We start from the raw sequence: 12545 nt of genomic DNA on the forward strand, positions 1-12545 counted from the left end.
TACATAGGGCTGAGATTGCAAATCCTACAGCTTCCACACGATGTCGCCAGTCTTGTCAATTGCCTGGGCTTTGTTTCTTGGTCAAACGAGTAAGAGAGAGCCCATTCCTTCCGGTCTCCGACAGGATGTTTTGGAGGAGAAATTTTCGACCATGAGATCAAGACGTGGAGCTATTGAATACACATCGCCCCGTGATCAATTTGATAGATTATTAACGTTTACTAATACCTAAAGTTGGATTAGAAAAGTATTTTTCCTGGATCACACATTTCATAGATCAATATTTAGGGTATATATGGACCGATTTAATCGAAAAAAAGACCCGAAAGTGATGTTTATGGGACATATAGGAGTGCCACCAAAGAATCTCGTCAAAGGTAATGAATGTTTTATATTTTATTTCTGCGTTTTGTGTAGCGCCGGCTACGCTAATTCCTTTGTTTATGTCCCTTCTGGTATTTCGGCGTGTTGCCTGCTATCAGATAATAGCTACTCATGCTTTCGCCGAAAAGCATTTTACAAATCTGACTCGTTGGCTAGATTCACAACGAGTGTAGCTTGAATTGAGTACCCTGTATGTGAATTTTAATGAAAGTTTGAGTTTTAACGAGTGCTATTAGCATTTGGTGTAGCGCATTTGCATTCATTGTTGGCAAGGTGGGACGCAAGCGCGTCGGGTTGCCTAGAGAGGTTAACAAAGAAATAGGTACTGCTCTGTGAATAATTAACGTTCTTAATGTAACTTTAGTTATACAAAAGGTGGGCTATATGTTTAGATTTTTAACACAGTGTATGCCTGCATGATGCAACTAATGATGATTTGAAAATAATTGCTTGAAAAGGCATGAGCTCTGCTGTTTTTTTTCACAGGCTGTACACACTTCATCAGTCTCTCATACAATGACAAGCACTTGATAATGCCTCGAATTTCACAGCGGCATCCACTTTGTGTGGCCGTAATGCACCCTAAAAAAATCCACGCCTTTTGCGGCCAGTGGCCATTGTACCCTTGGCCTGGAATGCTGCGTTGTGCCCTTCTCCCCGAGTGTTGCGCGCTATGAAGCACCTCTCACTCACATGGCACTCCATCACGTGATCAGGTCTTTCTCACAGGCTACAAGTGAAGACAGACACATCGGGGACGCAACTGCACGCCTCATCTAATTCCGAGGTGCATATTGAAGATATTGGAAGAACTGTCCACATTTACTTTTCGGCAGCCAACAAGATGAGTAGGCCTAACGAACAGCAAAAACACCAGCCTATGTCAATCTATCCACCATAGTACAAAAGTTGACCTTTTCTATTCTGTGTGAGAAATAAATATTCCAAACCGTCTGGGACAGTTTTGGGATGCGATAAGATCCCAAATGCATACATCCACCAGCATAAAAAAAATGTTTTTACGCAATGTGGCTGATGTAACAGACCAGAACGTTTAGCTTAAAATGTTGATAGCCAAATAGTTTATTTCTTCATATTATAAGAGCATAAATGTGCACATGGCAGTATGCTATAAGCATGAATGTTCCATTAGCGGGAAAACACCATTATCAAAAGTCACCGCAAATGTTATTATGCATGTAATACTTTTTTTTACAAAGGTGCATTTTTATGGTGGAAATGATCTTCCCTAAACTTGAAACTCACGCACTGCTTATGTATGCCAGTTAGGCTCCACACCCTTTGTAAAGCGGATTAATGTGCTTAATTTTAAGAAGTTATTTGCCCACTTTAGTGATACAAACCTTATCAAAACATATAGGCCTATGGACTATACTATGAGGTGTGCAACTATGATTCGACAAAGTCGCAAAAAAAAGGCAGTTTCTTGCCTTATGCTGGGCATTATTCACAAGTTATAATATGTCATTCATATTGTCACCCATCAGATTATTCTTGATGTAATCTTGTCTTTACATATACTAAATAATGTGTGAAATGTGTTTTGATTTACAAAGGGCCATTAATCACGCACCTGTCTCAAATCAGGGGTAGTGGGAAAAATACATGTCATCTATGCACTTAAATAGGGAATGGAGGACACTTTACCCGTGGTTCATTTTCATGCCAGCCAGGTAGGCTATACTCCTGTTGTAAAGATAAGCATTGTGCTTAATATTAGGAATGTTGAGAAAAAAAGGGGGAAAAGTAGGCCTAGCCTATAGAAAGCTGATAAGATACTCCTCTTTTTAGTAGAGGCAATCACTCTGTTTTCACACGCAATTGTATAGCCTATAGAAATGATGCGCAACATGAGCTCATGATTAGATTTTCGATTACATTTGCATTGATGTCGGAGTGATTAGAGGGACAAACGAGTGCTGAGTACCAGGCAGTCAGCAAGTTTGGTAGGCTACTAATGACCATCAGCAGCATGAGAGCTTAAAGAAGACTAATTCCATGGGATTTGACTGCCTTCGTGACCGCCGGTGTGGTGGTAATACAGTCACCGCAACAGCTCAACTCCAGGTGGTAATGCTTATTGCAATTAGCATACCTGATAATATGGACCATGCATAGGCTCAATGTTCAAATAATTCTAACAACAAAAATTTGAATCATTTCTAGAGGTGGAAATATAATTTCAGATGTATCAGCATAATTTTATTTTCATTCATTTTGGAGTAGATTGTCCTGTTAAAAAGTCCCTATACATGACAATTATCTGTGGGGGATGTCGGAACCCCAAAACAAGGGGGGCGGGGACGTGGTGAAATAAAACAGATGGCAGTTGATGAAAATAATTCAGGAAGTCAAAAGATCAAGTCAGGAGATCAAGATTTCGCCAGTAAAGTGACATCATTGCATCAATGTTGTTTGACGTAAAAAGCATACAGCGCCACCATAAGATTTTTTTGCACAGCTCTGGTACACTATCAGCCCGGTATAGCTGGAAGCCTGGTATATCCACAGCAGCTTCAGGTGTGTCGTCATTTAGCCAAGATTCAGTGAAACAGAAATGACAGAGAAGTCCTTTTTTGTTCTAATCAGAAGATGTAGCTCGTCGATTGAGGCGAGTAAACACATATTGGAGAGGAAATGACCTTTGGGAGCAGGGCACGGCGACCTTGCCTTCTCCCCGGCGTTTCTCTCCCTCGTTCTCCGACGCACAGTCGCATAGCCAAAGTTAGAAATCCGACTCGTGGTCTGTGGTTTTCAGCGCAGTATATTGTCAGATGAGGACAGAATCTCAGGACAAAAACCAGCTGGTAATGCAATCCAAAAGTGAACTAACAAAAACAGTAAACACAGAAGCAGCTCCAAAACCCTGATGGTTTCCTCACTGGGTGCCTCACACAAAAGGCACACCTGTAGTGGTAATTATCTGGGCCTGGTTCTTTTCTACTGCAGTATTCAGATTTCCCATTTCAATTAGTTCACAGCTACTTCAAAAACATTGACTACAGTGATAGAACACTCACATTCACATGTGAATTTATGTAAGACTAAGTAACGTGAGTGTTCTAAGACTAAGTAATTACCAACCCCAGTGAATTGGGCCATTTCCACTACACCAGTGTTTCCCAACCTCTGTCCTCGGGACCCAAAGAGGTGCACGTTTAGTTTTTTGCCCTAGCACTACACAGTTGATTCAAATCATCAAAGCTTGATGATTAGTTGAATCAGTCATTTAGTGCTTGGGCAAAAAACTAAATGTGCACCTCTTTGGGTCCCGAGGAGAGGTTGGGAAACACTGCAATACACCAACCACTTCTTATTTCATAACGAACATACAGCCCTTGCATGATCAAATACTGAGCTTTAGGAAAGCAGAATGACAAAGGGCCAAGCTGGGTTACCAATCAGACAGGCTTTACAAAACAGAGACAGGCAGTCAGAAGAGAACTGCTGCAGCAACAGGACGTCGATAGAGCCCCTGAAGCTACCCAAATCCAAATGGATTGATTTAGCTCCAGTCAAGCCCCGATGCACTCCTCACACAGAGTGTGATTTGAGTGATGCAATCAATGGATACATCCCCAGTGTGTGAGGAAGCTAAGCAACTTCACAGACACTGTCACAGCTATTTTATCAAGAGGTTTGAGTCCTTTAATCCAGTTATTTTTTATTATCTTTTCACATTCGAAAAAATGTCCCCCGTCCATTTTATTATTGTTTATTGTTTATTAAGATCAACTGATTGCGACAGAGTCACACATTGTATAAGATGACTTCACAAGTAAAAAATATATACACTCCGACTTTAGAAGGTTGTAACTCAGCTTCTGAACATCAGACACAAACCAAAAGACAAAAACCGCTTGTTTCTAGCCTAAAGCGTTGCAGAGATATAAATTGTATAAACCGATCTACAACGATTCATAATTTAAAACATGTTTTGCCCCTCAAATCAAGGAAAGTCCTGTGACCCACCAGGAAACTTTGGCGGCCACCGGTGGGGGGTGAGACCCATATAAGGGCCTGACATTAACTATTTTAGATACAAAAATCAGTCATCCATAGGACAAATAGCACCATTTTTACATCATTGCAAAAATGCAAGGAACCACTTCACAAAATGAAATGCGTTACTATATTTTTTAACATAGAGAATCAGACAAAAATGGAGGCTCCACTCCGTCAATTGGCTTCTTTGCATATTCCAGCATGTCTCAAAATACAACACAACCCTTTTAAAGGCTCTCCTGAAGGATGGTTGGCCACCATTGGTAGCCTATAAAATATTGCAACATTACAATCAAATACTTTTTATGCCTTTGTAGATTAAGTCCCTCCAGGGATTGAAATTGGAGGCAATAAAAAAAATGTGTATTTGGTTCAAAACGGGCTCTGGGGACAGTTCTGGGAGGACAGATCGGATCATTTAGCTTAAAAAATGTTGATGAGTTTTATATTTTCATATTATAAAGCTCAACAGTGCACACATGGCTGTAGGCTACACGTGAATGTTGCAAAATGCAATTAGACGGAAGACAACATTCTCAAAAGCTATGACTAGGATTATGCCTTCGGCTGCTGGACAATAACATTTAAAAAATGATTTTTAAAAAAACAACATGAGAGAAATGCTGGGTTCAATAGCATGTTAACTTCTTAAGGTATAGGGGGCAGCATTTTCACTTTTGAATAAATAGCGTGCCCAATTTCAACTTCCTGCTACTCATGCCAGGAATATAATATATGCATATTATTATTAGATTTGGAAAGAAAACACTCAAAACTGTTTGAATCATGTCTGAGTATAACAGAACTAATGTAGCAGGCAAAACCCCGAGGACTAACCATTCAGAATTTTTTTTTCTTGGTCCGTCTGTTCACCGAGTTCTCATTGGCAAATTATATTTCTTAGGAACATCTTTTCAGTTCCTACCGCTTCCACTGAATGTCACCAGTCTTTGGAATTTGGTTGAGGTTATTCATTTGTGCAATGAAGAAGTAGACCATCTAGGAACTGGGCAACACTGTTGAGAGTGCGCAAGACGTGAAAAGTAGCATGGTTTGTGGTCTTCCTGTATTGAACACAGATAGACCTGTCTACAATTTGATAGATTATTAACATTAAAAAATACCTAAATACCTAAGTAGTTTGAAATATTTTGGCAAGGTTTATAGTCAACTTTTTAAATATTTTGTAGTGATGTAAACATTTCTACAAGTATTCCCACAAATAAAAAGAGAGATGTGATCATGTCAATGTAAAATATTTACAAAATTATTCTTTTCAAATATAATTTATTTTTGGAATTACTTTTTGTACATTTTGCAATGTACAAATAATTATAAATTCCGCTCTACAAAAATCAGACAGGTGCTAAGATCTGTTAATAATTGAAGGTGTCAGAAATGTGTATACCTGTGTTCACACTCTTATGCACTACCCTTCCATTAATGGTGGTCTACTACAAACTTTACCCTGGTAAAGCCACTTGAGTACTGCCAAGTCATCTGTGGTCCCCCTGAAATAATAGGTTATAGCCGGTAGCTCTCCGTCAAGTCCACAGCCCTGTAAATGAGTGACATCTTAGTGGATAAATGAATAAATAATACTGCAGGCTTGGTAAAGTGTAGCGAGTCGTCTGGAACAAATACAGCACACAGTAAGCAACTTGATACAGCACCCAGACCAGGAATGGTGACAGAAGATCTTTAAATCAGTGACAAAAAAATACAGTTTTGGCTGATGCCGTTGGAGCCCAAACAGAGATTGGCATTTTGGTAAATTAAGCAACACTCAAAACAGTGGCACGCAATATTTCAACTGAAAAGGTAATGCCATAAGTCCTCATGGTGGATAACAGCATGTGGTTTGGTAAAATGCCAGTGTAATCCTGGTGTGGTTAAGCAGGTGCTGAGAGACAGTACATAAGAAAAAAATGGCAGTAAGTCTGACATTCCAATTTTCTCAAGGGAAGTTGGTACATGGGGGATAGACAGTCTTCCAGTGGTGTGTATTTGTGGATGCGAAGGGTAGCCAGACTTCCCCCAAAAAGAAAACATTGCAAATAATTTAGAATCTTTCATCTCTGTGTTTCATAATTTTCCTTCAAATCACAGGAGGCTGAATGTATCTCACTTGAGAAAGCATTTGAGCGAGCGAAACAGCACCCCTCTGTCTCTGTTGGCCATCTATCTGATGCGGTCTTGACTGAAAGTGTATGACATTGTCGCAGCCCGTAGCATTGAATGCAAGGGAAGCCAGCAAGTATTTGGCCTCTTGATTAAACATTTTTTATAAAATAATAGCCAATCAGTTTGAGCTCAACTGCCAATGGTCCTGGCACACCCCCCCCAAAAAATAAATATATATATATATACTTAAAAAAGTGTCAATGGAAGCCAGTTTGGGTTTGGCGTCACTCCTAACAAATCGCATTGAGAGCAAACGTCAGACAGAAACAACTTGATTGAATTGTTGCATCTCGATGTGTTGTCCTCCGGTGGCAAACTAGCTAAAATGGTCCCTTTCCTAAATTAGCCATGGAAATGGGCATTTGGACTTCTGGTATTTTATAAGGATCCCAATTAGCTGTTGCAAAAGCAGCAGCTACAGTTCCTGGGGTCCACACAAAACATGAAACATAATACAGAATGACATGAGACAAGAACAAAACTACATAAAAACATTTTTTAAAGGCACACATAGCCTACATATCAATGCATACAAACTATCTAGGTCAAATAGGGGAGAGGCGTTGTGCCGCGAGGTGTTGCTTTATCTGTGTTTTGAAACCAGGTTTGCCGTTTATTTGAGCAATATGAGATGGAAGGAAGTTCTCTGCAATACTGTACGTATTCTTGAATTTGTTCTGGATTTTGGGACTACGATAAAAACCCTGGTGGAATGTCTGGTGGGATAAGTGTGTGTGTCAGAGCTGTGTGTAAATTGAATAGGCAAACAATTTGGGATTTTCAACACATAAAAAGAAGAAGTAAAGCAGTCAGTCTCTCCTCAACTCTCAGCCAAGAGAGACTGGCATGCATAGTATTTATATCAGCCCTCTGATTACAATTAAAACGTGCCACTCTGTTCTGGGCCAGCTGCAGCTTAACTAGGTCCTTCCTTGCAGCACTGGACAACACGACTGGACAATAATCAAGATTAGACTAAACTAGAGCCTGCAGAACTTGCTTTTTGGAGTGTGGCATCAAAAAAGCAGAGCATCCCTTTTTTACAGCCAGACCTCTCCCCATCTTTTCAACCATTGAATCTATATGTTTTGACCGTGACAGTTTACAATCTAAGGTAAGACCAAGTAAGTTAGTCTCCTCAACTTGTTCAACAGCCACAACAGTTTCTTTCCATCATTCCTTATATCATTGATCTTGGCTTCATAATAAAGTTTCTTCTTTTTGTTAAGTTTAATCCCATCATTTCTCAATTTGCAGTAAGTAAGCCAGTCAGATGTACAGACAGACTTATTAGCCCCTCCTTTTGCCCCATTCATGGGCCCTTAACAGTTCAGTTTAACAGATGCATGTTCATCAATAATTGGAAGAAGCAAATTCATAAATTCATAAAGTGCAGCGTCTGGGTGCTCCTCATTAATCACATCAGACCAACAAATATTTTTATCATCAGCTTGATGAAAACCAGTCAATATTCAGGTCCCCAAGAAAGTAGACCTCTCTGTTTACAGCACATACACTATCAAACATTTCCCACATATTATTTAGATACTGACTGTTAGCACTTGGTAGCCTATAGCAACACCTCAAAAGACGGCTTTAGAAGTACAAAGTGAACCTGCAACCACAACACTTCAATAACACATGACATGAGATCTTCTCTAAGCATTACAGGGATAAGGCTCTGAATATATACAGCAACTCTTACCCCATACGCATTTCTGTCTCTTCTAGAAATGTTATATCCTTGTATTGCTACTGATGTATCAAATGAATTATCGAAGTGAGTCTCAGAAATGGCTAATATATGAATGTTATCTGATGTTAGCAAGTTACTGATGTCATGAAACTTATTTCTAAGGCTACATATATTAATAATGGGCTATTTTCAGCCCTTTCCTGGGTAGCTTATCAAAGATAGACATAACATTGAAAAAGAGCAGACAAAGCAAGAGAAAAAAATATACAGTTGAAGTCAGAAGTTTACATACACTAAGATTGGAGTCATTAAAACTTGTTTTTCATCCACTCCACAAATTTCCTTTTAACAAACCATAGTTTTGGCAAGTCGGTTAGGACTTGAATGACAAGTAATTTTTCCAACAATTGTTTACAGACAGATTATTTCACTTATAATTCACTGTATCACAATTCCAATGGGTCAGAAGTTTACATACACCGAGTTGACTGTGCCTTTAAACAGCTTTGAAAATTCCAGAAAATGATGTTATGGCTTTAGAAGCTTCCAAGGCTAATTGCCATCATTTGAGTCAACTGGAGGTGTACCTGTGGATGCATTTCAAGGCCTACCTTCAAACTCAGTGCCTCTATGCTTGACATCATGGTAAAAGAAATCAGCAAAGACAACAACAAAAAAACAAGTCTGGTTTATCCTTGGGAGCAATTTCCCAATGCCTCAGGGTACCATGTTCATCTAAACAAATAATAGTACGCAAGTATAAACAGCATGGGATGACTCAGCCGTCATACCGCTCAGGAAGGAGATGCGTTCTGTCTCCTAAAGATTAACTGTTTGGCTATAATGACCATTATGTTTGGAGGAAAAAGGAGGCTTGCAAGCTGAAGAACACCACCCCAACCGTGAAGCACGGGGGTGGCAGCATCATGTTGTGGGGGTGCTTTGCTGCAGGTGGGACTGGTGCACTTCACAAAATAGACGGCATCATGCAGGTAGAAAATTATGTGAATATATTGAAATCAACATCTCAAGACATCAGTCAGGAAGTTAAAAGCTTGGTCACAAATGGGTCTTCTATGTGTACAATGACCCCAAGTATACATCCAAAGTTGTGGCAACATGGCTTAAGGACAAAAGTCAAGGTATTGAAGTGGCTATCACAAAGAACTGATCTCAAACCTATAGAAAATTTGTGGGCAGAACTGCGTGTGTGAGCAAGGAGGCCTACAAACCTGACACAGTTACACCAGCTCTGTCAGGAGGAATGGGCCAAAATTCACCCAACTTATTGTGGGAAGCTTGTGGAAGTCTACCGTCCCAAGTTAAAGAATTTAAAAAGGCAATGCTACCAAATACTAATTGAGTGTATGTAAACTTCTGACCCACTGGGAATGTGATGAAATAAATCAAATCTGAAATACAGCCCAACACCGTGCAGAACGTTTTTCATTTGCCAGAGAACACAAAGATTGGCAAATTCGCCACTGGCGCCCTGTGCCCTTCACAGATTAAAGCCGGTTCACACTGAGCACACTAACTTCCGGCGCCGACAGAGATGGCCGCCTCGCTTCGCGTTCCTAGGAAACTATGCAGTTCTTTGTTTTTTTACGTGTTATTTCTTACATTAGTACCCCAGGTCATCTTAGGTTTCATTACATACAGTCGAGAAGAACTACTGTATATAAGATCAGCGTCAACTCACCATCAGTACGACCAAGAATATGTTTTTCGCGACGCGGATCCTGTGTTCTGCCTTACAAACAGGACAACGGAATGGATCGCATGCAGCGACCCAAAAAAACGACTCCGAAAAAGAGGGAAACGAGGCAGTCTTCTGGTCAGACTACGGAGACGGGCACATCGTGCCCCACTTCCTAGCATTCTTCTTGCCAATGTCCAGTCTCTTGACAACAAGGTTGATGAAATCCGAGCAAGGGTAGCATTCCAGAGGGACATCAGAGACTGTAACGTTCTGTGCTTCACGGAAACATGGCTCACCGGAGAGACGCTATCCGAAGCGGTGCAGCCAACGGATAGCATCGCGCCGACAGAAACAAACACCTTTCTGGCAAGAAGAGGGGTGGGGGTGTATGCCTTATGGCTAACGAGGCATGGTGCGATGAAAGAAACATACAGGAACTCAAATCCTTCTGTTCACCTGATTTAGAATTCCTCACAATCAAATGTAGACCGCATTATCTACCAAGAGAATTCTCTTCGATTATAATCACAGCCGTATATACACACTGCACACTGCCCTAACCCATCTGGACAAGATCAATACCTATGTGAGAATGCTGTTCATTGACTACAGCTCGGCATTCAACACCATAGTACCCTCCAAGCTCATCATCAAGCTCGAGACCCTGGGTCTCGAACCCGCCCTGTGCAACTGGGTACTGGACTTCCTGACGGGCCGCCCCCAGGTGGTGAGGGTAGGTAACAACATCTCCTCTCCGCTGATCCTCAACACTGGGGCCCCACAAGGGTGCGTTCTGAGCCCTCTCCTGTACTCCCTGTTCACCCACGACTGCGTGGCCACGCACGCCTCCAACTCAATCATCAAGTTTGCGGACGACACAACAGTGGTAGGCTTGATTACCAACAACGACGAGACGGCCTACAGGGAGGAGGTGAGGGCCCTCGGAGTGTGGTGTCAGGAAAATAACCTCACACTCAACATCAACAAAACTAAGGAGATGATTGTGGACTTCAGGAACCAGCAGAGGGAACACCCCCCTACCCACATCGATGGAACAGTAGTGGAGAGAGTAGCAAGTTTTAAGTTCCTCGGCATACACATCACAGACAAACTGAATTGGTCCACTCACACAGACAGCATCGTGAAGAAGGCGCAGCAGCGCCTCTTCAACCTCAGGAGGCTGAAGAAATTTGGCTTGTCACCAAAAGCACTCACAAACTTCTACAGATGCACAATCGAGAGCATCCTGGCGGGCTGTATCACCGCCTGGTACGGCAACTGCTCCGCCCTCAACCGTAAGGCTCTCCAGAGGGTAGTGAGGTCTGCACAACGCATCACCGGGGGCAAACTACCTGCCCTCCAGGACACCTACACCACCCGATGTTACAGGAAGGCCATAAAGATCATCAAGGACATCAACCACCCGAGCCACTGCCTGTTCACCCCGCTATCATCCAGAAGGCGAGGTCAGTACAGGTGCATCAAAGCTGGGACCGAGAGACTGAAAAACAGCTTCTATCCCAAGGCCATCAGACTGTTAAACAGCCACCACTAACATTGAGTGGCTGCTGCCAACACACTGACACTGACTCAACTCCAGCCACTTTAATAATGGGAATTGATGGGAAATGATGTAAATATATCACTAGCCACTTTAAACAATGCTACCTTATATAATGTTACTTACCCTACATTATTCATCTCATATGCATACGTATATACTGTACTCTATATCGACTGCATCCTTATGTAATACATGTATCACTAGCCACTTTAACTATGCCACTTTGTTTACATACTCATCTCATATGTATATACTGTACTCGATACCATCTACTGTATCTTGCCTATGCTGCTCTGTACCATCACTCATTCATATATCCTTTTGTACATATTCTTTATCCCCTAACACTGTGTATAAGACAGTAGTTTAGGAATTGTTAGTTAGATTACTTGTTGGTTATTACTGCATTGTCGGAACTAGAAGCACAAGCATTTCGCTACACTCGCATTAACATCTGCTAACCATGTGCATGTGACAAATAAAATTTGATTTGATGTGACAGATGTGACAGAGTCTGGAGACGCCGTGGAGAACGTTCTGCTGCCTGCAACATCCTCCAGCATGACCGGTTTGGCAGTGGGTCAGTCATGGTGTGGGGTGTCATTTCTTTGGGGGGCCGCACAGCCCTCCATGTGCTCGCCAGAGGTCGCCTGACTGCCATTAGGTACCGAGATGAGATCCTCAGACTCCTTGTGAGACCATATACTGGTGCGGTTGGCCCTGGGTTCCTCCTAATGCAAGACAATGCTAGACCTCATGTGGCTGGAGTGTGTCAGCGGTTTCTGCAAGAGGAAGGCATTGATGCTATGGACTGGCCCGCCCGTTCCCCAGACCTGAATCCAATTGAGCACATCTGGGACATCATGTCTCGCTCCATCCACCAACGCCACGTTGCACCACAGACTGTCCAGGAGTTGGCGGATGCTTTCGTCCAGGTCTGGGAGGAGATCCCTCAGGAGACCATCCGCCACCTTATCAGGAGCATGCCC

General features: G+C 41.9%; 1 protein-coding gene across 4 annotated transcripts in view; it reads right to left on the bottom strand.

Annotated features, from left to right (window-relative positions):
• The window catches only part of LOC135520207 (inactive phospholipase C-like protein 2), a 59052-nt gene that overhangs the window by 35744 nt on the left and 10763 nt on the right, over window positions 1–12545 (bottom strand). Inside the window, exon 1 of one of the 4 annotated variants that reach the window (XM_064945595.1) lies at window positions 8902–9036. The exons of the other annotated variants lie outside the window; for them this stretch is intronic. Coding sequence (XP_064801667.1) covers window positions 8902–8934 — 33 coding nt within the window. The 5' untranslated portion in view covers window positions 8935–9036. Of the gene's footprint in view, window positions 1–8901; window positions 9037–12545 lie in introns of those variants that run through there. 4 annotated transcript variants of the gene reach the window in all.

The sequence above is a fragment of the Oncorhynchus masou genome, chromosome 29 (genome assembly GCF_036934945.1).
Source record: "Oncorhynchus masou masou isolate Uvic2021 chromosome 29, UVic_Omas_1.1, whole genome shotgun sequence".
In the NCBI taxonomy this organism is placed as follows: domain Eukaryota; kingdom Metazoa; phylum Chordata; class Actinopteri; order Salmoniformes; family Salmonidae; genus Oncorhynchus; species Oncorhynchus masou.